The sequence below is a fragment of the Leptidea sinapis genome, chromosome 30 (genome assembly GCF_905404315.1).
Source record: "Leptidea sinapis chromosome 30, ilLepSina1.1, whole genome shotgun sequence".
NCBI classification, from domain to species: Eukaryota; Metazoa; Arthropoda; class Insecta; order Lepidoptera; family Pieridae; genus Leptidea; species Leptidea sinapis.
In genome coordinates, this window is record NC_066294.1 from 10,825,680 (window position 1) to 10,853,629 (window position 27,950).

Here is a 27,950-nt window from a genome sequence, read left to right on the forward strand (position 1 = left end):
ATTTATAAACATTTTTACGAGCATTTTTGAAACTTTGACTTACATGGGGACGAAATAGGAGATTAAAGATCACAGGGAAATAATATTAAAGAGACTGTTCACAATGATAAGGAATAAGACTCTGTATCATAGAAGAGCGCTGCCAGCAGCGCAAAAAAATTGCTTAAAGTATTGAATGCGGACGAAGTCGCGGGTAAAAGGTAGTAAAAAATAATTGCGAAATTATTTTTTCCCGTCGTTCTATGAATATGAATTTAAACTCTAATATGAATCCTAACAGCTCTATTTAGGAATATTATCGAGCAAGCAAATCATGCTCTATTAGATTTGAATATGCCAAACTACGGCGTACCTGCACCTCTATAAATAGTACATATACAAATTTCCATAGCTATTACTCAGTCAAATCGTTATGCATTCAGCCTTTGAGGCAACGATAATTTAATTGGAACGTCTCGCAGCATCCTTGCTGCTTCAAGTTTGTTGCTCTACGAACTTTATTACTAACCATAATCTTGTAAACTAAGTATTCTGCATATATTGGGAATAATACGAATTTTTAAGAAAGTTCTGTTCAGTTATTGATTCGTGGATCGGTATATGTATTTGAAGCAAACACTGAGGAAATTTTCATTAAAATCGTAACATTTAGATGGGTATACTCACTAAGTTATGTTATTTCAGATATATACATCATCATCAGACTGAAAAGACGCCCACTGCTGGATAAAGGCCTCCATGACGATCGGTCCTGAACTACTCTCTCTCTGCGCTACGCTATCAATCGTATTCCTGAGATCTTGATCAGATCGTGGGTCCATCAAGGGGGAGCCTACCAAGACTGTGTCTTCCGGTACGTGGTCACCATTCGAAAGCTTTACTGCCCCAGCGGCCATATGTCCGTCGAACTATGTGCTCTGCCAACTGCCATGTCGATGACCAAATTTCTCCTACGAATCTCTTCATTTCTGGTTCGATCTCTCCATTGCCTCTCAACGACCATCAGCTTTCTCATCAGGCTCGTAGTTAGCGACCACGTCTGCGTATCGTAAGTCATCACTGGTAACACACACTGTTTGAAAACCTTCGTTTTCAGATAGTGTGGTATTTGGAACGAGAAGAAGCTTGTCGAGATATACATACTCCCTGATAATTGTCAGAGCTGATTATAATACTGCAGGCTTTTAAATGCTAGAATTGAGATATATTCAGTGAATTTGTTTGAAATTCCAATGTAAATAGAATACTTTAAGTACCTTATAATCTATTTTATTAGTGCTGAAAAAGTATAAAACACAGTCCGTCGCTATGTCTGCTGTCTGATTGCGATGAAATATATCTTACGAATAGATTTCCATATGGTATCTTTCACTTAATGGAGACAGATGATCCTAGAGATGAGGTTTAGGTGTGAATTTAAAAGCCTTCTGGCGATTATTTAAAATGATAATTATTTTGAAAACCTTTTGCTTTTTTACTATTGTTTCATTTTAAAACACTGAGCTAGATGTACAAAATGATTAATTAATTTAATGCGAAGTGTATATTTTTTTTTTATTTCTCATAGGAGGTGTGAATCAACTTTATCTATAATATCGGAATAAGCCCTGTCTTTGTCTTGGGTAGCTTGAATGCCTCGCTTTACTCAGAACTCTGCATCACTTCCTCGCTTCGCTTAGGTATTAAAATTAAATTTAAAGTCAGTCCAAAGTGGATGTAAGTACGAAGAAGTGACGAAGTATAATCCGACTAAATTTGAAAGCGGGCAGCTGCATAAAACGTAGGGGATTTCGGCTATCTCCGTTTTTTAAAAGATTATAGCCGTCATCTGTCAATCTATGAATCACTGCACGTTTCATACAATCGAGTGAATCGCTTTTTGGATAATTTCGCTAGGCGGGTCATTCGTTACGCATGCGATCCAAAGCGACGCCCGTGACGTCACACTTTTCTTTACTCTACTTTTTAAATCGTTTACACTAATAAACTAAAGGATAGGAAAGCATAAACAAGTGAATACAGATAATAAACAAACACAGGAACCTCAAATCAAACCACATGCAAGTAATAAAATGAAGTCTTTGGAAACACGAATCGTGTTTACGGTCACATATAAATAAAAATCCTTCGCGATCCAAGTATATGTGTGTCGTTTACATAAACCATAGGTTGGTTGTCGCAGTACCGCGCGTGACTGATGTTTTTATGTGGAACTTCGCCCTACTCTTTATTACAACCTCGGTAGCTAGTAAAGCTCTGTGTAGTTCACGTCAACCGGAAAACTTTATGATTTTTCGTTGCATAATTAAATGCATTTTGGCTTTTTATTATTCAAATACTACTATACAGTACTCGTTCATTCCAAAATTAATTTAATAAGAATTACGGCATTACCATATAAAATAAAATAAAAACCCTCACACAGTGGGAGGCTCCTTTGCACAGGATGCCAGCTAGATTATGGGTACCACAATGGCGCCTATTTCTGCCGTGAAGCAGTAATGTGTCAGCATTACTGTGTTTCGGTCTGAAAGGTGCCGTAGCTAGTGAAATTACTGGGCAAATGAGACTTAACATCTTATGTCTCAATGTGACGAGCGCAGTTGTAGTGCTGCTCAGAATTTTTGGGGTTTTTCAAGAATCCTGAGCGGCACTGCATTGTAATCAGCTGGGCGTATCAATTACCATCGCCTGAAAGTCCTGCTCGTCTTTTCCCTTATTTTTCATTTAAAAAAAACACACACACATGCGCAAACACACACACGCATACAGGCATACCTCTTTTAGTGAGTTTGCTAATTATGTATAATAATGTATAACCTTTCGGAAGGACCTAGCCTCTGCAACTCAGGGTATCCTACCGCAGAGGCATAAAAAAAAGGCATAAAAAGGCATTTATTTTCTCAAAATTGATTCCTTAAGAATTCTTTTTGATGTCATTTCTTATACTACTAGATACTACTACCGCTTCGGAAACAAATAGCGCTCTGAGAGAGAAGAAGCGGCGCAAGAAACTCTCCCAGCATTCTTTTTTTTGCGCTCTTTTCAATAAAAATATACAATATTGTACAGTCGCTATAAAATAATCACAATCTAGTCCCAGGCTGTCCGATCATTTAGATATTCAGCAGTGGAGTAATAGGATTTACGACAGAGCCATTTTTTTATAAAACATTTAAATTTATTTATAGATAATGCCTGAACAGTGGCTGGGACTTTATTGTAGAAGTGTATACATTTACCCTTAAAGCTATTATGTATCTTATGAAGCCTACTAGAATTAGTTACAAGCAATCCCTTATTTCTAGTGTTATAATAATGAAAATCACTATTAAGAGCAAAAAGGTGACGATTTTTGTGAACATATATTAAATTTTCATAAATGTACTGACAATAAACAGTCATAATATTTATTTCTTTAAATTTTTCTTTGAGAGTCTGTCTATAACCAAGCTGATATATTGCACGAACAGCTCTCTTTTGCAGTGCAAACACTATATCAATGTCAGCAGCATGACCCCATAGTAATATACCGTACGTCATGATGCTGTGAAAATAACTAAAGTACACTAATCTAGCGGCCGCAACATTCGTGTACTCTCTAATCTTTCTAACTGCATATGCCGCAGAGCTGAGTCTATCTGCTAGATGGGTAATATGTGGACCCCACTGAAGCTTTTTATCTAACGTGATACCCAAGAAGACGTAGCCTCCGAGCATGCACAAAACTTTTATGAACGATGCGGGACTTAAACCCACGACCTCTGGCGTTCCGTGCTCTTCCAACTGAGCTAACCGTTCGAGTGGCGTATCGTCATAAAATCTTGTATGTAAGTATGTAAGTAAGTTCAACTCTCAGGATGTGGCTTCATCTACTTTAGAGTTGATAACCTGCTCAACCCCAATATTTGCATATTACTATTATTTAAATTAGGAAATTGACTTCAGATGTCGCTCATGGAAATCTAAACAATTTGTTATGTCTTTAAAGTGATAACCCTCACTTCTAGGATTATTACACAAAAAAAATTTGTAAACAAAATTTTTTTTCGTTTGTAAGTATTTCTTCTCTACCCAGTTTAATCCCATACTTATTATTTGATTTAAGCAATTGTTAAATTATTAATTACCTTCAAATATATTTAAAAAAAATTCTAAATCAACGAATTTCTTAAACATTTTTCAATCAAAAATATACTATGTTGTAGGAATCAAAATAAATCATTGCGTGTAAAAAGCGCACCTTCCTTTATCTAGCGAATATTTTTTGAGCCACGCCATTAATTTTCTTGATTGTATTGCAAAAAAATACGCCTGTTAAGGATCATGAAATAGAAAAGGGAGGTATAAATAAAGCCATTGGTAATTTTAACAGAGATTATAAATGAGAGATTTTAATATTTTTGTAATTACAAGGTATTAAATTTGTTTTCGTTTTAGAAGGTCTTATAATAATTTTATAGAGACTACCGGACACAGTACAGGAATGTAGAGACTGTAAAGTTCATTCTGCACGTTACGGGGCCTATTTATGAAACGCATCAGGCTTCATCGACCACGTATAGAAGCACCTATCTTCTACAGCTTTTACTATAATAAACCAAAACTTAATTCAACACTGTCTTCCGATATCCCAAGTCCCTTGCCGAGTGTATACTTGACTTAGTATTACCTAGCGTATTTTAGTTTTACTATTAAGAGTATTTACGAGCTTAGGATGACTAATCCATTGGTATGTTCGAAATTGTCCGCTAATAATTGGCAATTTGGGTGTTATTATTAGATCGTTTCTCAACTTTAAACTACGTACTTATGCATTTTTTTATGACAGTAAGGGAAGAGACGAGCAGGACGTAATGCTAATGGTTATTCATTCGCCCTGCCCATTACAATGCAGTGCCGCTCGGGATTCTTGAAAATCCTAATAATTCTGAGCGGCACTACAATTGTAGCAATTGCGCTCATCACCTTGAGACATAAGAGGTCAATTAGTGTCATTTGCCTAGTAACTTCACTAGCTACGACGCCATTCAGACTGAAACAATAATGCTTACACATTACTGCTTCACGGCAGAAACAGGCACTGTTGTGGTACGCATATTCTAGCCGCATCCTGTGCAACGTAGCCTCCCACTGGTATTTTGTCTCCCGTAATAATGTAATGCCATTATTAAACAATAACTTCGTAACTTAATTCCAGTAAATACGATATAAAATTAGTAACAAAAAAGAAAACTTTTATTACAAGTATAAGATTTATAGAACGGCAAAGCTGCCTTCACATTCCGGCCTTAAATCCAAAATAGTATTCTTAGGTACGGTTGGTTAAGAACGGGACACATAGCATCGTGACAGATGGACCAGTGCTTTGTAGAGCGCTAGAATGTGGGCTGGCTTGAAGTATTGCCGTGCTCTATTTATGGTACTTAGCTTTTGGCCAGTCTGGCTTTGCCTTCTAGATGACCGCAGAATTGGCAATCGCTCGAGATTTTGAGACCCGGTATTCCGATTCGAGGCGAGGCATTAAGAGAAGTTTTTTGGAAGAGCGGTGAGAACCTTATCCAATTTATCCCCTAGAATTTGAGTCTTCTGGGAGTTAAATTGGTTAAGGTACATTTTTCCCCATTCCGCGACCTTTTAAAGATGACTAGAACTTAGAAACTAATAGTAGACACCAGTTTCTTTTAGCACTCGTCGACGATTTCCCGATAGATACCTGTACGGCATCACTAGTACTGTTATCTGCATAGCAATGCATGTTAAAGGGTCCAACATATCACTCATTACACTGAAGGAAATTAAAACGAAATTATTAATTTTAATAGTTTATTATTAAAATAACAACTCTAAAATAAGTATGAAATGGCAGATTCGATAGCAAATTTAATATTACAATATTTAAAAAATATAATTTAATAAAAACCATGATTTGTTTTCCAAATTCATGCACAGCATTACAATTACAAAAGTGCTTAGCCAAAAATCTTTAACGCTATTTATATCAGAACTAACTATTTGAATACATTACATATTCTCACACTTTTTGCATTAAAATTAAGATATGTGTAGAAAATTCTAGATGTTTCGGCAAATTTTGTTTTCAAAATATGGCGAAAAGTGGTGCACCTACACCAGGACGATTATAAGTAAGAACTTATAATCCTCTGGCCTTCTGAAGTACTAATTCAGTATTCTATTATATCCATAATATCTTCTTGCAATAAAACTGTAAGTGCCTTCTCACATATTTATAATACTTATTTAACCAATATTTATTTGACCGAGTTTAAGTAGATTTAATTGAAAATCGTTTGACATTATTATTACTCACGGACGAGTAAAATAAGAAGGACTCGTGTAAACTCAGGTAAACGTGTATGTATTTACATAGCCCCACGCATACACTTACACTAATACAAGCCGATCGGCCGCCATTATGAGATTTGCCATCGTCTGTAATAGATCAATTTGCGTCGCAATAAAATATTTTAAAAATGCTGTCGTGCGTTGTGAAAAAGTATAAACACAATACTATAAAAGTATTTGTGGATATATGATTATATAAAGGAGAAAAAATTGTGTATCTGGTAAACCCCGTAACTGCACACACACTAGCATAAAGGTGCTTCACTTGCTAATATCACGGCGCGGAGTCATTCTTTTTTTACTAGTCCGTGTTATTACTATAAAAATTTGAAAATTGCAAAACAAAACATATAGTTATGTAAAGGCTTGTTTTCATCCCTCGTTATATTTTGTAAAGTTTATAAAGACAAGTTTCTTTTATATTTAAATATAAAATATCGTAGAAAATACATAAAAACATTATTACTTTATTTAAAAAATACTAAAATTATATTTAAGTAGGAAACCGCAACGTTTGGCATTCAGAAGAACCGCTTCATATATTTTATTTTGTTTCAGAGTGGATTTATATTTTACTCTTGGAAATTCAAAGCTCTAACACAAAGAGAAATGCAAGCACGTTAAACCATCCTGAATTTCTGTTCGTTTAGATTGCCCCACTTGACACAATCTCACATTTGCTACATTTGTCTGTGAGTTCATATAAGTGAGATACTCGGAACACAATTGGGAGATTAACAACTTATATTGTTTAACTTTGAATGCAATGGAAGTAAAGATATATTCTTACATAATATTAAATTTTTTAACTTACCTTTTAAACTAATTGCAGTATCCGTTTTATTTTAACTATTTTTGATGTGTTTTCTTAGAGCTCGAACAATACATACGCTAACGAAAATAAGAATGATATTCCCGGACTGAAAACAGTAAATTAAAGTTACGTCACTGATCTGTAGATATACCAATGGACAGGCTGTTCCATATGTTTGACAGAAAATTATTTTGTGCCTATTTGAAGCGCCACTCGCGAGTGTCCAGATAACTAATTTTGATGTATAATACAAATGGCTGCAAAGGAACGTACAATACTCTGAAGTATTTTTGCATATTGAATTCATTTCATTCGTTTTCCGTGTTATTTATAATTCAAGAACCAACGGAATAAAGTACACAATTTTTTTTTGTAAATAGTTTCCCACCATCTAGCTATATTTGCTGAGGTTGTCTTCAATAGTTTTAGTGCCGTAGACTCTCGCTACATGGCCAACAGCGCCAAAATGGCGAATATCAAATAGGCACAAAAGCACTTTGACAGCCGCCAGTCCAGTGGTATAATATAGTAGAGTTCATTAAGTTACGTACAATAATGTCAAGGTGCGGTTAGCTGTCAGTGACGTCAAGAGCCTTTTTTGCAGATTGTTATAAGGCCTCGCACACACTACAGCTAAGCCGCAGCGCACCGCATTGCAAAATTGTCCTTAGAAGTAACACCGGGCTGCGCCGCAACACAATAATTGAATCGGTCAGCAATTGCGGCGATGTATATACTTTATACTATTATAACATGATCCCAGAAAATGTACAAAAGAAATGTGTTACGAAAATGAAAAGAATTGTAAAAAAAAGGTTGCTATAGCATAAACCATTTTCTTAATGATACCACAGACTAGGAATCAAGCGAACACCCTCAGGCTCTTTAATTATAAATGTTTATTGTACGATATTATATTGTTATCCACATTTTTATTAAAAAAAGCCCGCTGAGTTTCTTGCGCGCATTCTTCTCGGGTCTGAGGCAGTCTATTTTGAATGGGTAGTTTTTGACGTTCAAAGTTCAAGTGGGATAGTTCATAATCTATCTATATAAATAAAAATGAATTTCTGTTCGTTAGTCTCACTAAAACTCGAGAACGGCTGGACCGATTTGGCCAATTTTGTTCTTGTATTATTTGTTGAAGTCCAGAGAAGGTTTAAAAGGTAAATTAATATGAAAATGCTCGGATTTAAATAAAAGCAACAATTTTGTTTTTCCTTTGATGTGTCCCCCGTCGTTCAGAAATCAATTAATTTAAAGAAAAGTTTAAAATAACTAATTAGAATTTTTATTTCTATCCTAACTATAGTTGGTAGATTAACTACAGTTGTTAACATAGGTTAGCTAACAGAGGTTTTCATTTGTGCGCGCATCATGGAAAAACTATTGGATATATTATTCCTTAGACACTTGGCTCTTATCTAGCGAATAAATATGGCGATATCTTCATTAAATATAAAGTTAATAAAGTTTTAAGTAATAAAGAGTTTTTTATTTACTACGTGCTTAGTAATGTTATACGCGGACGAAGTCGCGGGTATGAGCTAGTATAAAATATAAGGTGATGAAGGATTTATGTTATAAACGCAAAACGGTGCGGCTTGTAATAATATGAGCGAGCCCTTAACCTGACTAACCTTATTACCTTTACTTGTAATGATATTTAAAATCGGTTTTGTAAATTAAGTATTTGTGTGCTCAAACCAAAGCGTATCATGACGTAATAGTTTATAATTTTATTGAAAAAATATGAAATGATGAATGAGACGATATTTATACATAAATTAGGAAGAACTATACTACTATATAGTACGAAAAACTGTTAAAAATCCGAAGACATCCAGATATATTATCTTATATAATTAACTCTCATATTGTATCATAATTTCAGATGTGAAAATGTCGAGACAATTATCACGCCAGATTCAGGTAAAGTTTATTTGTTGCCTTCTAGCGAGCTACTACTAATGAGATATTCTAAAATATTATACAAATTATTAGCCTAAAACGAATATTTAATTGACATACTTGAAAATAATACTGTTATTAAAAATAAAATCATAATGTGATATCACGACTATTTCTCAAATATATATGAGAGTTAAGGTATACTTTTTACTAATACGATACAGGAAAAATCTTTAACATTACAATAAGGTTTTGATTTAAATTTTTACGAATGCTGCCTAACAAACATACAAAACGTTATTACAATTATTATAATAGGCAATAAGGTATTTCTTACTTAGATCGTTTTTCTTAGTAGGTTCAGTCCCAATGCACGAGAGTAGAAGAAGTATTTGTACACTAGACATACAAATTACTAGGTATTAAAACACCCGTGTTATAAAAACTATTAAAAGTTATACCTGCGGCTCTGTTTAAAAGCACACCGACCGTTTTAAATACCCTTCATATTCAATACTCTTATAAACTACAATTATTTAATAGGAAATGTAATTCGGCAAAGAAGACTGGCTATTTCTGATAAGTTCCCAAATACGCGTTGCAGCTGGGACAGTAGTGGTCAGCATTCTTGCAGGAGTCCATGCAATATGGAAGACAAACACACGGCCAGCATCTGGAAGACAAAAGAATATACACATGAGATGCATGCATAGAACTTATCGATGGGTCACTAGCTTTTTGGCCGATCGGAGCATCAATATTGTTATTGTCGGTGCATGCTCCGAGTTAATACTAATAAACGCTGGTGTCCCGCAGGGCTGCATACTATCCCCTAAACTGTTTCTTCTACATATCAATAATAATTTATAAATCAGCTACTCCTGATTTGTTAATCGTCGTATTCATTGGTATACAGACCACAGCACAGATTATGTTTCTTACACTGACCGTATCAAAATGTTATGAGTTTTCTTGAGTGTTAGCTCAATGTTAATAATCTGTGCCAGAATTCGGCGAATCAGTATCCTAAGAATGTCTGGAATAAGGAGGCGAAAAAAGGCGAGTGCAAATTGGTTAAAGACAAATCTAAGCGGAATTATCACTCAAGACAACTCAAAACATTTTGATAATTAGAGAACTAATTCAATATTTTTGTCGTAAGGACCAAAGGATAAATAGAACGGAGGATAGGCAGCAGCATCCATCCGAGAAGCACCAACATCTACTGCGATCACCAACTCGCCTGCTGCTTGGTAATTATGGCAAAAACCCCCCAAAATGACAACAGACACTGCAAGGCTAGGCCGGGGCCCCCAGTACTCCCAGTCCTAAGAAGGTTAAGGCTAAGATTCGGAAATGCAACCACCAAAGACATATGGAACACCGACGTGGTCGCTAACTATGGGACTCATGAGGAAGCTCATGGTTGCTCAGAGGGCAATGGAGAGGCTATGCTCGGAGTTCCCTGCGAGATTGACTCAGAAATCAGGAGATCTGTAGGTAAAGTAAAGTCATCATCAAAGCCCTGAGCCAAATCAATGGCAGAGGCCAGATGGTTGCGAAACTGAAGTGTCAGGGGGCAGGGCACGTAGCTCAACGGACAGATGGCCATTGGGGGGTGTATCTATAATCTGTGGCGTAACGTTTGAAAGAAGGTTGCTCGCTTTGTGGTATTTTAGTATCTGTGTGATAGTCTTTGATAAAATAACTGTAAACATTTATTAAGTTGGTACTTACAAGAATAGGCAGAGAAGAAGCGCAATAACATGCGTCTTTGTGGTAGAATTGTGATTGATTCTGGACTTGATTGTAGCTCGGCAAGATGGACATACCAAGGTACAGGGGTTTGGTCCCACAGGAGCTACACCACTCATTTTATCTGAAATGAATAAAAGCCATTTTTTGAAGCTAACAAAATAAGATATAGATAACATAATAATAATTTTTCATAATCCATAACTACCCTTGCCACATAATGTACATCAATAAAAAAAATATTGCTAGTTATATTACTACAAAATACTGTGGTGGTTCTCAACTTAAATCGGAACAGAGCTGACTGGATATCATAAATTTTATGTGTTTAGTCATCAATAAACGAGTATTGGCGTCATTTGATGGTAAGTGATCACCTGCGCTCTCTACATCTCTAATGTATTTATTTTTATCCACGCGTTGGAATAGGGAACCATGTCATATTATTATCGTCATCGTGAGGTCAGCAAGTCAACAGTTTATAGACGGTACTTTTGTTTGTGATTTTAAGATGTAGCTGTCTGGACCTGAGGTTACCGTAACGTCACTAAAATGGCGGCATGTCCCAATATCATCGCGTGTTAATAACTCCGAGGAGGTGAAATATTCATATAATATATGTACTGCTCTTAGACTTGTGTAAAGAATAATATCACATTTGTTTTGGAATTTAATAAGTAAACATGGAAGTGAGCTTGTAACTGATAGAAATATTATTTAATAAAAGGCATAAGCCTTACATAGTGTCAAGTTTATTAAGAATAACTATCACTGGCTGTCAAAACAATCTGTCACTTCCTTAACAATGAATTCGTAGCTCATAAAATGTGAATTTTCTGATGTCTTAATTTATTAAGAATCTCATAAAATATAAAGAATTTTCGCATTTATTCTGAATATAAATTTTCGCAAAATATCATAGCATCTGCACACTCGCCCATACCCGAATTTCCATTGCCAACTCATACGCCATACCAATTTTAATAGTAACTTGTTGACCCTTGTGTATATTCCGTACGCAATAAACGGTCACACTAAAATAATCAATAAAAATGATAAAGTCATCCCAAATCACCTATATGAAAAATTCTAAATTAACAATTCTACAAAATTACAATATAGTTGATAACATTATCAACTATATTTCGAGATCGAATCATCAAAGATGAAGAATTATGAAAGTTATGGCTTTCCGAAAAAAAACTGTGATAATGTATATGATTTATGATCAAAACAATACTGCCACATTGGAATATAAAATAATACTTATTTACCATAGGAAGTGACAATAACATAATATATTACAAGAAAACTGGGTTAGAGTTATGAAGCTATATCAGTTCATAAAGGGGCTTTGATATGGAGAGAAGTACTGATAAGAAACTTCTTAGTGCTATTAAGGTAAGAAGAACAAGTGGGGGGCTCCTTTGCACAGGATGCCGGCCAGATTATGGATACCACAACGGCGCCTATTTCAGCCGTGAAGCAGTAATGTGTTAGCATAACTGTGTTTCGGTCTGAAGGGCGCTGTAGCTAGTGAAATTACTGGGCAAATGAGACCTAACATCTTATGTCTCAAGGTGACGAGCGCAGTTGTAGTGCCCCTCAGAATTTTTGGGGTTTTTCAAGAATCCTGAGCAGCACTGCATTGTAATAGCCAGGGCGTATCCATTACCATCAGCTGTGCGTCCTGCTCGTCTCGTCCCTTATTTTGATAAAAAAAAATCTTATTACCTATTTTTGATCGAAATAACTAACGACTTCAGTGTTTAGGTGAGTGAATTAATATTACGTCATCAGTATTTTAAGAATCAAGTAATATTAAAAACTGTTACATTACGTTGTTATGTTCTGGTATTAGGTACATAATCATATAAAACAAGCTTCCAAAGGAACCTTAAACTCAAACTTAATACAGTAACACTGTTGCACTAATATTACTTATATTTTTATATATATAGGTATATTATTCTTTTTTTATAACTTTTCTTATATATTTATGTCTATATATATGATAATCCAAAAAAAACTAAGAATAATTAAGTTTAGTTAGGTACATAATTCATAAGATTAAAATTTTTGAATAAATTAGGAAACTTTAATATTTTATTTTTTTAACAATTACGTCGAGGATATTTGGACAGCTCTAGCACAGGCTTACGTCTAATTGGGCTGCCAGTTGCAATCACCAGCCTTAAGTTTAAGTCTAATGCTTTGGTCTAAATGGTGTTCACTTTTTTAAGTCTCTAAATAAATAAATAAATAAAAAGAAGGATGGCGAGAATGGACCCACATAATTTAAAAATTAAGGAAGCATCGTACAAGTTTATATTAATTATAAACTTAAGTTTATACCACGTTTATATAAAAAATATTGAGACGCTAAGATATGGCAGTCAAAAGAAAAAAATTGTTATAATTTATTAAAAAATAAGTCATCTTGTACTAACGGAACGTTTTGCGCAATTTAAATCTACATTTTTTTGACATGACAGCCCTTGTCATTATTTATTTGGATGTTCCGACTTCCTACACCATCGAACTTTTGATACCTTCTCAAATCAGTAGTAATTCACAATAAGATTCAATTAGAATATTATCGTTTTTTGATATTAAAATGAGTAGGTAACTTCTTTAAAAGTATCGATAGGCACCTGCTTGAAAAAAGAATGAATTGTGAATCCTCAATTATTAGCACTTTTTACTAATAACCTTAAATAGCCCACTGCTGGCCAACCTTCCATATATTATATAAGTATCTTTTAGCAGACAGCACTTAGACGTACACATAAGATACAAATGATCGTGTAATAATTTTATTATATTTTTAGGTATATCTTTATTCTCCAACTTTTTTAGACTTACTTACGATTTGCTTTTTTCTTAGTTTTGTTACGTTCTACTAATAAATAATAATAATAATAATATTGACACACTTTTTACACAAATTATCTTGCCCCAAGTTAAGCATATATAGCCTGTGTTATGGGTTACAAGACAATGGTATATTTAATACAATATACTTACTTAAACATACATATATTCATATAAACATACATAAATACATTTAAACATCCATGACTCGGAAACAAACATCTATATTCATCATATAAATGCTTGCACCCACCGGGATTCGAACCCGGGACTTCTAGCTTAGTAGTTAGGATCGCTAACCACTCGGCTATATAGGTATGATGTACGCCACTTCTTTCAGTGGGTCCCAAAATACATGCATACTCGCCATCCTCCTTTAAATCCTTCGAAATACAAGTCATATTGTAGACGTGTTTGGTTGGAACTTGAAGTACTTCATATTATTATTGTGTATCAAACAATACTCATAAATTTTATCGTAATTAGTCTTCACTGTGTCAGTTTTAACATACATATGTATCTGGTTCAAATGACACTATCTCAACAGTATCCATTTCACGTAATCTTTTGTTTATAAATCTTCTCATATCAAGTGTAGGTACTGTTCTTAGAAGTTGATTTAGTAGAACCGACTGTATCGACATAACTTTAAAAAAACAGCCAAGTGCGAGTCGGACTCGCCAATGAAGGGTTCCATAGCAGCAAGTTATATAATATAAAAGTTGTACAGAAAGGAAATTGATATTAAATTATTTAAATGGAAAAGGCAAAAAATCTTTGCTCAAAATCAAACAATACCTAAATGATCTCTCATCATTTATGCGTATTAAAAAAACTACTTACTAGATCTCATTCAAACCAATTTTCGGAGGAAGTTTGCATGGTAATGTATTTCATATATTTTTTTAGTTTTATCATTCCCTTATTTTCGAACTAACAGGGGGGGACACATTTTACCACTTTGGAAGTGTCTCTCGCGCAAACTATTCAGTTAAGAAAAAAATGATATTAGAAACCCATATATCATTTTTGAAGACCTATCCACGCCTACGCCACACGTATTGGGTTTGATGAAAATTTTTGAGTGTCAGTTCTAAGTATGGGGAACCCCGAAATTTATAATAGTATTTGCGTGAAATTTATGTGAAAATGTTAATGCGGTTCACAGAATACATCTACTTACCAAGTTTTAACAGAGTAGTTCTTATAGTTTTGGAAAAAAATGGCTATGACATACAAGGACAGACAGACAAACATGACGAATCTATAAATGTTCCGTTTTTTGCCATTTGGCTACGGAACCCAAAAAAAGGGTTACTTAAACATAAAACTATTAAGAAAAAGCAACGACCAAAAACACTTATATACTTCTAAGCCAGAAATTGTCAGAATAATGATATATATCGCATAGAATATTAATACTTTCCAGGGATGCAAATATCCTTCACTTAATAAACACAATTGGGGTAACTCCACAAATATAAACAACACTACAAGCTCAAAAGAGTTGCATAAAAGCTGTGGCTGGTATAGGGCCCTTCGATAGCTGCAGACACCTATTTTTAAATTTAAACATTACTGAAATTTATGTACTAGAGCCTAGTTTATTTGTTAAGAAAAATTCATATTTATTCACTAGGCTGAGCGACTATTCTTTATTTCCATCGCGTGATCCTACTAGACTTCGAGTAGGTACCCCACATTAGAACCATTTTGTACCAAAAAAACTGTCATGCTGTGTGTGTAAAAATATTTAATAAATTACCAAAAGAAATAAGATAGGAGACAGTGTTAAACAGATTTAAATTTAAATTATTAACACTATTTAAAAATATTGTTTTTACCTACTTAGGTACACACACATACTCCATTAAGGCTCGGTTTCCTGGATTATATGACATAATATCAGAGAGATTTTTCGAATGCCAAATTTTAAAATACAATTGAATGAGATTGATGCTTTTTTTAACATTTCGTTTCCCTTAAGAATACCATATAAATGAGATACGTATACGCACATAAATCTTTTATTAAAGGTAAAATCACTTACAACAATAAGTATTCCCATATTTATTAAATAAGATTTGATTCGCTTTTGATTGCTACGCGAATACTTCAACACAAAGTCTAGACATTTTATAGAAAACCACGCGAGTAAACAGTAAATATGGAACGACAGATACGAAATACCAAAGCGTGATTAACTTGATTATAACCTTCAAAGTACAAACCGGTGTAAAAATAACATTTACAAATAAAACTGTACATCTTATTGGTACTACTTATGTATTTCGATTCTGATAACAATTCCACAATATATTATGCAAGACATCTAAACATACCTGTTAATTACACACAAATTTAAATAACCACGAGTTAACGAATTGAAAGGCAAGAGCCAACTGTAGTCTGTAGTGAGTTGTTACTGTATAGTGTGGTGTAATATTATGGACGCCGGCACGCCGGATGTTGTATTCGAGTTTCGAGAGTTAGTTGATATGAGAGAAGCACGGTGATGGCCGAGGAACGTGACGTCACTGTAACACAATCATCAACATGCTGGCATTAAAAGTCGAGATTGGCATTATACCAAATGTCTCTCAAGTCTTAATAGATAAGCTATGAATCAAATACATCTGGTCATTAAACTATCATTGTCTATCGTCATCGAATACGTTAGTCATTATTGTTTATCGTCAACTATCGTATACCGGATTGAAAGATGATTACAATATTATTTAAATTGCTTTTAATTCATGCTCGTTTAAATGTCACTGCTTGTGGCGGCTACTTTTCTAAAGTATGGTTGAGGGAGGCGTTGGCTGGCTCATGCGTCATGCTCGTGAAGGGACGCTGCTTGTGGTGGCAGGATTATCCAGTTGCCGGACTCTCGGCTTCAGATTCTTAAAAGTTATTATATATATTTTTTTTATAATCACTTATAAAATGCTCACAGAATACCTTTATTTATTTACGGTGTGTGTGGATGATGCAGCTACTGTACTCAACAACTTCTGTTTTGTATTAATATACATTTACTTTTTCAACTTTCTCGTGTAAGGCATTGACTATTTGACGTTTGAGTATTTTTGTTGCATCACTTTACATATTAATTTTACTTTACAAAGTAATTGAAATGATTTGTAAAAAGATGAAAATGTTAATCTTGATTTAAAAGAGTGGCAATGGGTCTCTTGCTAATTTTTCTCATTAGATCAATCCTTTACGAATTAGCAGTAAATTCAATAAGAAAAAAAAAATATTTTACATCCACAAGTGTCATTTCCGTGACCTACATGAATAAAGTGATTTTGATTTGATTTGAAATTATTGGTTTCAAAGTATTATCGTGCCCTGATAAGCGCAGTACATTCACCTTCATATTTTATTGTAAAATTAAGTAAGTACTTATTATTAATGCTAAATAAATTTAGATAAAAATAGTTATAGCAATTGTGGTACATGAAGCGTTAAGCATTGATTTTAAAGTTGTAAAACAGGATTGGTAAATAAATATGAGAATATGTAAACTTAAACTGTTAATAATTTAGAAAATATCATTATAAAAGTCTAGGGTTTTGATAGTAGATAGGTAGTAATACAAAATTATAGGACAAAAACTATACTGGAATGATAATTAATGACATTGGATTTAATTAAAAAAATAATAATTCAACAATTAAATTCAATAAGAATACTTACATAATTAAGACATTAATTGAAACAAGACCATTGCTATTTTTTAACGCCTACGTGTTAATGTACAGCAATTTTAAATAAAATCACATACGCTTTAATTACTTCTTGCATCCAAACGTTAAGTATATGTTTGATTCCGTTTAAGTTTTCAACACAAAATTGATAAAATGAGAATTTTAATGTTTATAAGACCAATGATTATTAAAATTGATGGACGATAATTTTGTTTTCGATCTCTAACGCTATTAATCAGCGTGCTTTTTACTTAACTATTCGATACCTAATTATTTTTTGTGGCTTGTTTAGTACCAAGGCAACATAACCGCAAGTTTTATGCGGGTAACATTATTAAGTTTACCCGTTCATTGACGATTCAGTCTTATATATTTACTAGCTTTTATCCGCGACCTTGTCCGCGTGGAATAAAAGTAACTACTTTGAGCAGCTTTTTTATTTTTTTTAAATACTTTGCTAATAATACACATACAAACTGCTGCGGTTAACTTTTAATTCGCTTATTTTATATATTATGTGTTTGATATTACGAATATCGATATACAATATAGTTTCCTATGGGAAAAACATATTTTTCGTAAAGTATTCCTGAAACATTCAAGCGTTCTATTTTTGTACCAAATATAATCAAAATCGAATTCCTAGCTCTTATTTCAACCCCAAAAACAGTTCAAAATTCCAGTTGTCAACATTTTGGCCCTTCAGGCCGAAACACAGTAATGGTTACACATTACTGCTTCACGGCAGAAATAAGCGGCACTGTGGTACCCATAATCTAACCGGCATCCGGTGCAAAGGAGCCTCTCACTGGTAAACTTGAAATAGGCTGCGCTCACAATAACTTATTAGGTAGACTCAAATATGTGCGTAATGTTATATTGATTATTAATGCAGAGTTTCAAGATTTTTTTATAGTCTGTGGTGCGGTGACGTCATCGGCAACCGAAACGACAGGTCAAGGGCGAGTACATCGTGCTCAACACAGATCAATAATTATGTTAATGTTATAAAGTATGACTTCGCGTGCTTCATGGATATTTCCAATAAAAATGTCAGTCATATTCTAGGAAAAATATCCCATTATTTGAATATTGTGATAGCGAAGTGATACACGACGATTTTGAAGTGATAATTGCCTTACAGCACCTGAACGCTATGCGTTTTAAATGAAATAAATATTAAGAAAACATTTGTTATGTTTGAAAGTGATAACCCACACTTCTGGGATTAATTACACAAATAAAACTGAAAACAAAATTTTATGAACGATGCGGAACTCGAACCCGCGACCTCCCCCGTTCCTTGTAAGCACTCTTACCAACTGAGCCACCCGAGTGACGTATCGTTGATAAAATTTTGCATGCTTTATTCAACTCTCAGGTTGTAGCTTCAAGGCTTCATACAAGATCATATACGTTTATATGATCTTGTATCGTTATACGTCACTCGAATGGTTGGCTCAGTTGGAAAGAGCGTTCAAACGGAACGCCAAAGGCCGTGGTTTCAAGTTCCGCATCGTCCATAAAAATTTATTTGTGTAAATATTAAAAATTAATGGAATTCGAAGCATAAGGAAGTGGATATAAAAAGAAAAGTCATTTCCTTGACCTGCCTGAAGGTGAATTTGATTTGATTTCCCTAAAGGATTGAGCTTTTGATTACTGTTAGTAAAAATATAATATTAATTACAAGTTTAAGCAGAATTGTCAAATTGTAAGTACAGGTATTTGGTGAGTATTGCATGATATGTAGGATTATATGAATGTATTAGGATTATTTTATTGTTGTCTGCTGAGTTTTCGTAACAGGTTTCATCATGCTCGCTTAAATGTCACTGCTTGTGGCGGTGACATGGGACGGGTCATCCCCTTCCCTAAAATATGGTTGAGGGAGGCGATGGCTGGCTCATGCGTCATACTCGTGAACGGGCGCTGCTTGTGGTGGCGGGATGAGTCGGTTTCAGATTCTTTAAAGTTATTGTGTATATATATATATATGTATGGATATTTATTTATTTTATTTATTTATTTAATGGATCACCAACATAAGAAATAGTAGTTACAGTTTTAATAATTACATTGCATTTACTTATAAAATTTAACTTTTCCTACAATTAAAGGTAATCACAGCATGCTTTGTGTTACAAAAATTATTAGTAAGGAGAAATCAAAAGAAAGAAAGAATATTTATTAAAATTAGTAAATTACGAGCTATTTATATTAATTACAAATCTGTGAATGCAGTATTCCAATCAATTTATTATATAAGACTATCTAGGTATTACATTCTGAGGCTGTAGATAGGTCACACTTAATAAGCTTTAATTTAAAGTTGTTAAGACTATCAAAATTAATGTCGATATTTGGACTTTTCTTTGTATAGTCCTTATAGCGACGAGAAATGCGTACCACAGGTGAATCACGTCCTAGATTGGTTTTACAGAAACTTGGCTCAAACAAGTCACATAGATGTCGTGGTATTCTGGCAGGAAATTTAAATTTAAATTTAAGTAACAGAGCTGGACAATCAATGCCGCCGTTTATTAACCTATGGAGAAATAACATGTCGAGATGAGATCGTCGCGAGGATAGCTGCTGTAATTGAAAGTGCTTCAGTTTGTCTGCATATGTCCTGACTGTATTTGGAGTCTTGAATCGGTACGATAGACTACCAATTAACTTTTTCTGTACCCTTTCCAGTCTATCTATATGCACCTTATAAGTCGGGTTCCAAGCTGTACTACAATACTCAAGCTTGCTCCTAACGTAACAGTTATATAATTTAATTACTGTAGCTGGTTTTTAGAAGCCCTTAGTACTTCTTAAAATAAAGCCCAGAGATCGATTTGCTTCAGCTGAGACTTAGTAGCTATGAACGCCTACTTCAATAATTTTGCTCTTATTTCCTTAAATTTCTGCTCATTGAGGTATTTTATTGTAAAATCGAATACCAAATCTGTCACGAAGCCCTCAACCCTTGCCAACCTATTAGACGGCGTGTAATAGTTATTTATGCAACTGTATACCCCTGTTGTGTAATAAGGGGTATTAAAACACGAATGTGGATTTGTCTCACGAGGCGAAGCCGAGTGTGATAATAGTATCACATGAGTTTTTTAATACCTAATTATCAACAGTTGCATACAAGACTTTATCTACACCCAGAATATGAATCCTCTAAAGTCTAAAAGATTCTGGAACAGTTAGCTTACTGCTAACATTGAAACACCAGTCCTAGTAGTAGCCTAATATCATTCATTACTGATTATATACAAATAAACTAAGTATTAATGTATCAATTATTTGTTTTAGTAGTAATTTACATTTTGTATAGTGCAATAGTTAAAATTCACTCGAATATTCAGCGTTTAAAATGAATCGCTCGTTTTTTGTAAACAAAATAATAAAAATATCGAAGAAAAATGGCGGGGATTCGAATAACCTACTTGTTTTTTACGGCGCGCGACGTTCTGGTAGTGTGGAACGCGCGTAAACGAAAATGTTCTTTTTTTGGAATTCATACAGATACCACGCAATAAGAATGTGGCTGAATTGAAACTCTTTGCGCATGAAGGGATAAAAAAAAACATAGGAGTGTTGTTATGAAATTCAGTACAACATTACAACACTCTTTTGGGTGATGTAATGGTTATAAGAACATTGGGTGTTTTAATGTTGGCAATAAGCTAACTAACTAAGCTAAGATAAATCCACATTCGTGTTTTAATACCCCTTATTACACAACAGTTGCATAAATAACTACAACAGAACATTCAGTACCCCAACTGTTTATTTAACTTTGTGATGTACAGCCGATGTCACTAACATACTACAAATTATTAAGTTATGGAGAATTTTATAATAACTATAAAACAAAAGCCAGCACTTTCCCAAGATACACTTGTTAGTTAATAATTGCCATAGTTACGTGGAATCACAATTTGCCACTGATCCCTACTATATGCTACTGGACTGGCGGCTGTAAAAGTGCTTTTGTGCCTGTTTGATATTCGCCATTTTGGCGCTGTTGGCCATGAGAGTCTGCGGAACTAAAACTAGTGATGAAAACCTCAGCAAACATCGATAGATGGTGGGAAAATATTTACAAAAAAAATTGTGTACTTTACTTTTTTGTGTAAAAATACTTCAGAGTATTGTCCGCTCCTCTGCAGCTATTTGTATTATACGTCAAATTTAGTTCTCTGGTCACCCGCAAGTGGCGCTTCAAATAGGCACAATAAATTGCTGTCAAACATATGAAACAGCCTGCCTGGTGTTTATATAGGTCAGTGCGATTTGCCCTTTTATACGGAGCATAGCACTTTTAATTTGGCCTGTTGTTTTCGTTGCGATCGCAGCGCTACAGTCTATCTAGACAGATATTTATTCAAGGTCTTTTCCTTATTCTTATGGGTACATTACGTAGAGGGCACTAAGCGAGTGTTAACTTTGATTACTGTTAAAAATCAATATAAAAGATATAGTGCAAATGGGAGCGAGAACAAAACATAAAGATACAGTTCTCATTTCAATAAAACATATATTAAATTGTTCGCAAAACTAGATATACCTGTGAAAATAACTTAAAGTGTAGTTAAAATTGATGCTATTTTAGTAACTATTGCATCATCCAACAAACAACAAAGGCATTCTTCAGATTAAGTGAGTAACTTTTTTGATTATAACTCTATATTACCAACACGGCATTGGAGAAAATGAGGTATTAAAAAAAATACTTTTTTGAAAACAAAGTGATATTCTTTAATAATACAAAACACTTTAAAATTTAGGCGTATACCTAGTCTTGCCATAATACTGAAACAAAGAAAAAACAATTATTCTATTGCAAATAATATTTATTACTTTAACAGTGTGTTTGTTTAATACGTAAATATAAAAGAATTAAAAATATAAAAAGGTTATTCGATGTGGTCTGCATTGGCTACAATACAGTCCTTTAAACGTTGAGGCCAGTTATCATTAGAAGAACGCTCTCGAATATTCTTTACTGTCAATCGTACGGATTGTTTTAGGGACTCCAAATTATCATGGGGCTTAGAGCTCGCCGTACTCTCTAAAACTGACCATAAATCATAATCCTGCGGATAAAGATCGGGACTAGATGACGGCCAGTCTTCAGCTCTGATGAAGTCAGAAACTTTCGTTTCCAGCCAAGACTGCATAGACCGAACTTTATGACCCGGCGCCGAGTCTTGCTGGAAGGACCATTCTTGGTTATTGAATAAACATGATGTTGCTATGGGGCTTCACTACCTTCTCAAGAATGGTATCTTGATACACTTATGCCGATGTTTCGATACCTTTTTCACATAAGTATGGCTCAGCCACGCCTTCTAGCTAATAACCCACCAAACCATCACTGAAGTCGGATAGTGTAGTGCCCATGTTGCACTCTGTCGACTAATTGGGTATTTTGTTTGTTAAAATATTGCTCAATTGTAAAAAAATTCTCATCCGTAAACAAAATTGTTATGTAACCTCCCTTGGCGTACCGCTTCAGTAGTTGTTTCGATTTTACCACCCTATTCTTTTTTAAATCATCAGTTTAGAAATGACCGTCTGTACGTCTCTTATAGGCTGCAAGTCCTAAGTCGAAGTTCTTTTAAAATACGCGACATGGTTCATCTCCTATAGGTGCTATCTTCATCTCCCGAGATGAAATCTTTTGCTTTCGGCAGGATTTTTTTCCTTAATTGCTTTTTGTATGAACATCACGTGGACGGTCAGATCTTTTTCTGTCACAGAGGAGGTCTCATTGTAAGTTGATAACACTTCAATAAAATTTAAATAACATTGGTACAACGATGGTACTTAGATCTTACTCATATATTATTATTACTCACTTAGATCTTAGAGCTTCTATATAGAGCCTCTTCCTGTTAGACAGCGCATAACAACATGCCAGTCTTTTTACTTTATGGTGCATGACCGCTGCCTCTTACATTCGCGATACGTCAGTCACATTTTTTTAGTGTGCGTGCGTAATGATACCAGTAGCTGAAAAATTGTAATAAAAATGGGGAGAAATTGATGGCGTTGTAAATATTGTCACTTCAAACTGATATCATTATAATATGCGTGTATGAAACTCGACACTGCACGCACTTGACATGTTTATCTAATTACTTGTTTTGAGAAAGATACTCAATTGATAGTTATCAAGTCTTTTTTAGGTTAACAGACAATTAATCTTGATTATTGCTGTCTTAAGATGTGAGATTTCTTGAACTATTACAATGAACAACGCTATTGTTTCTGGATATAAGGATATGTTGGACACCTCCAACATACATTGCTATTATTGCTAACGACAGCACTGGTGATGCCGTATACACGGGCCATGCAGGTCTTTCTCGGGAAATCGTCGACCAGTGCCGGGAGAAACTTGTGTCTTCTATCGAGAAGGTCGCGGAATGGGGTAAATTGAACCTTGTCCAATTTAACCCCCAGAAGACTCAAGTTTGCGCGTTTACCACTAAAAAAACCCCATTTGCCGTATCACCGCTCTTCGACAACACTTCCCTTAAAGCCTCGCCTAGTATCGGAATACTGGGTCTCGAAATCTCGAGCGATTGTCAATTCCGTGGCCATCTGGAGGGCAAAGCCAAATTGGCTTCGAAAAAGCTGGGGGTTTTAATAGCTCACGGCAATACTTCAAGCCAGCCCACATTCTAGCACTCTACAAAGCGCAGGTCCGGCCACACATGGAGTATTGCTGTCATCTCTGGTCTGGCGCACTCCAGTATCTGCTCGACCCATTTGACCGCATGCAACGCAGAGCAGCTCGAATTGTCGGGGACCTAGTGATCTGTGAACGGCTGGATCACTTGGCGTTGCGTAGAGACGTCGCTTTATTGTGTGTCTTCTACCGCTTTATCACGGGGAGAAGAGCCGAATTCCGAAGAGCAGTTGAATCTGCTACCTGCCGCCGAATTCCAAATTCGCACGACACACCACAAATTAGGATATCATCCCCACCATCTGGATATGTGGCGGTCCTCCACAGTGCGGTTTTCAAGGAGCTTTCTTCCTCGTGTAGTACGAGCTGTAGAATAAGCTTCCTTGTGCGGTGTTTCCGGGACGATACGACATGGGTACCTTCAAAAAAAGCGCGTACACCTTCCTTAAAGGCCGTCAACCCTCTTGTGATTCCTCTGGTGTTGCAAGACAATGTGGGCGGCGGTGATCACTTAACACCAGGTGACCCGTACGCTCGTTTGTCCTCCTATACCATAAAAAAAAATCTAACATTTTTTTATAAGTCGCTAAAAACATTTTATTTATGTATATAAATGATATTATATTAAAAAGATGAATAAATTTATTTGTCCATTCTAAAGTCGCTAATAACTATCATATAAAAGGAAATCCGAATTATCTGCTGTTTGCCGTAACGGGGTGCTATCATCAGGACCTTGGAAGAAGTTAAAAGTCTCTTATATCACATAAATAATAATCTTATTGTATCTGAGTGAAAGTATATTATTTTGTTATAGTTAATAATAACCGTGGTATAATATTAACAACATTATTATTATTAGATATAATTAGAGTATAGCTCCGTGTATTTATAAGAAATAGGTATTTGAATTTTTCTGAAGGTATTTGAATCTGTTGCCGCGTATGGACTGGGTACGGCTTTGACTACCTACAGCATAGGTATCACAAATTATATTCGATGCATTTTCAACCTATTACACACACCATCCATATCTATACATAATACCATCCCAACCAATGAAAGAGTTTATCTCGTTTACCTGTTCTGTAGCATAGTCAAAATGTTACATTGCGCAGATTTTCATCAAGTGATTACCAACAATGTGTATTTAAAATGTTCACGCTGTGAGGAACCTTACGGTAAAGTGTGTGCGTACGATTCTGAAAGCCGATTCTACGGCACTTTGATTGAAAAAAGCCGATACTCCATGGCAGTCAAAATATTTAACGGGTTACAAGTCGATATTTAAAATGAAACCTCTTTGTCACTTTGTAAAAAGTTAAATATTTATTTAAAAAAAAAGTATTTTACACGATTGAATAATATTTCAAAGATAAGTGTAGTTACGGGGACCTCAGTTAGTTAGTTATTGGTAGTAGGTACCTCAATACCTACTCATATTATGTAGTCCCTAGCACCTAAATTTATAGAAACAGGAATTTCATAACATTTCCTAATTCTTACCCAATAATTTATTGTAATATGTGTAAAATCAGTAAAAAGAAACTTATTAAAAATAGTATGAAGTGTCAGTGTCTTGGGAAAAATTGAAAATATAGATCCAAATATGTGAGGAGGTTATCTTGACATATGATTCGAGAATAGAGACACGTTGTCTCACGACATAATGTTGGTATTGGACGTGTACTTGGCGCGAGACTCTAACGTGTCTCCGAGTGTTTATGTTACGTTTCTATAAACTATTTGTTACTTACTACCTACTCATATTTAACTAAAAGGCATTTATTTTCTCAAAATTGATTCCTTTAGAATTCTTTTTGGTGTCATTTCTAATATACTAGATACTACTACCGCTTCGGAAACAAATGACGCTCTGAAAGACAAGAAACAGCGCAAGATACTCTCCTAGCATTCTTTTATGCGCTCTTTTTAATACAATATTGTAATGACATTGCTATTGCTATAAAATAATCATAATCTAGTCCCAGGCTGTCCGATCACTTAGATATTTAGCTATGGAGTAGTAAGACTTACGACAGAGCAATTTTTTAATAAAACATTTAATTTTATTTACAGATAATGCCTGAACAGTGGCTGTGGCTTAATTGCCGTGGCTTGATTATAAAAGTATTTTTTTTTAATAAAGATATAGAACAGCTCTCTTTTGTAGAGCAAACACTATATCAATGTCAGCAGCATGACCCCTCATTTTTAATATGGTAAAATGCCGTACGTCATGACTAATCTGGCAGTCGCAACATTCTTGAACTCTCTAATCTTTTTAACGGCGTATGCTGCAGAGCTGAGTCTATCTGCTAGTTGGGCAATATGTGGACTCCACTAAATCTTTTTATCGTACGTGATACCCAAGAAGACCATAGTATCCACAAGTTCCAATCTCTGGTCATTTATAAGTACGTTGGTTTGTACCTCCGCTGTATTTGGTGTAATGGGATCATATCATACGGATCGTAAACACTTTGTTTTTTTACCTCCTCATCAATATCTTCACGACAATCCAAACTCACTTTTTTTTTTGACATTCATATGTGTCATTTCCGTGACCTACGTGAATAAACTGATTTTGATTTGATTTGATTTGACCGAGTGCGTCATAGTGTCTTCATCGCCAAACTTATATATTATCAGGTTATGGTATATCTAACATAGTTTTGGAATGGTTCATATCATATTTGTAAAGTCGTTACTTTTCTGTGGAGGTGAATGGCTTCAATTCCTCTCCTCATTCTATTATATCTGGTGTAGCACAGGGCTCTCATTTAGGGCCCCTTCTTTTATTTTTTTTATTAACGATATCATCATTTCCATAAAATCATTAAAACTTTATCGCTGTGACTTTGTCTGTATAGTAAATATTTAATGCATCAAAGTAAACAAAATATGTTGGTTGATTGTTAAATAAATAAATTATTATATTGATTGTATTCTTGTAAAACTTACCAAAGTATTCACAACACTATCTTAATTCAACAAGTGTTATTACTAACAACACTGGCACTTCGCAGCTGTCGCTCGCGTAAATGAATAATACTTGCCAGTTGGTACTCAGACGTGCTGACGTCATCCTGAAAAGTGGCTTTTAATGAAATCAGTTTCTACTTTTTACGATATACCAAATAAAAATCATTTTTATCTCTTATTTCCCTCTAAAAGGTCAAAGCATATAATTGCTTTTAGTATACACAAGTGCTGACCAGACATACATTGTTTTGCCATGTAAATTAAAAACCCTGCGCCCGCTCATTGTATGAATTGTCATTAATGTATCGAATGTATTGACTTAATTATTTGTATGCGAATATTTTATATTAAAAATAGGTTCCAGGTGAGTAATCACTACATAATATTAACTGTAATTTGAAAAAAAAAAATACTGTTCTGCATTATTACAGTTATTTTGGCCTAATAGCCTGCGCTGATACTCTTACAATATACAATAATATTACAGAAATATACTAAAAACTTCTGCAAAACGCGCTGCATCTTATGGTATAAGTATTATTCCGATCAGTTTATAAGATTTCTAAGTGTAACCGTAGGTTGTGGGAAACTTTAATTATAATGTCTACTTTGTAATGAATTTTGTTTACATACTGGAACGAGTGTGCTGCAATGCGTAGTGAAGAAGAGCGTGTGATGTCACGTGATGCCTTGTGCAGTATTCGCATGATACAGCGGGGCTGAAGCGATGGAAGACCAATCTCGAATGTCCCTTGGCTATGAATCTGTGTGTCGGTGACATAGTTGGAGAGATCTTTATATTTACTAGACATGGATAGGAACTTTGGGTCAG

At 34.7% G+C, this 27,950-nt stretch overlaps 2 protein-coding genes across 6 annotated transcripts in view; one reads left to right on the plus strand and one right to left on the minus strand.

Moving 5' to 3' along the window:
- Positions 1-5,809: 5,809 nt before the first annotated feature.
- On the minus strand, positions 5,810-27,162 carry LOC126973811 (lipopolysaccharide-induced tumor necrosis factor-alpha factor-like). 3 transcript variants are annotated; one of them, XM_050821153.1, is made up of 3 exons: positions 27,098-27,162; positions 10,829-10,970; positions 5,810-9,764 (listed from the first exon to the last, which is right to left on the minus strand). In XM_050821153.1, exons 2-3 carry the CDS (start codon positions 10,963-10,965, stop codon positions 9,662-9,664), a joined length of 240 nt encoding a protein of 79 aa, XP_050677110.1. In that variant the 5' UTR covers positions 10,966-10,970; positions 27,098-27,162; the 3' UTR covers positions 5,810-9,661. The 3 variants fall into 3 exon arrangements, with proteins under 3 accessions (XP_050677110.1, XP_050677111.1, XP_050677109.1); XM_050821154.1 differs by lacking the exon at positions 27,098-27,162 and adding an exon at positions 23,298-23,429; XM_050821152.1 differs by lacking the exon at positions 27,098-27,162 and adding an exon at positions 16,063-16,226.
- Positions 21,938-27,950, plus strand: part of LOC126973797 (uncharacterized) — a 106,503-nt gene continuing 100,490 nt past the window's right edge. The window contains exon 1 of one of the 3 annotated variants that reach the window (XM_050821125.1): positions 21,938-22,095. The gene's annotated coding sequence lies outside the window, so the exon portion shown is untranslated. The remainder of the gene's footprint in view (positions 22,096-27,950) is intronic. The other 2 variants (XM_050821124.1, XM_050821123.1) reach the window with 2 other exon arrangements.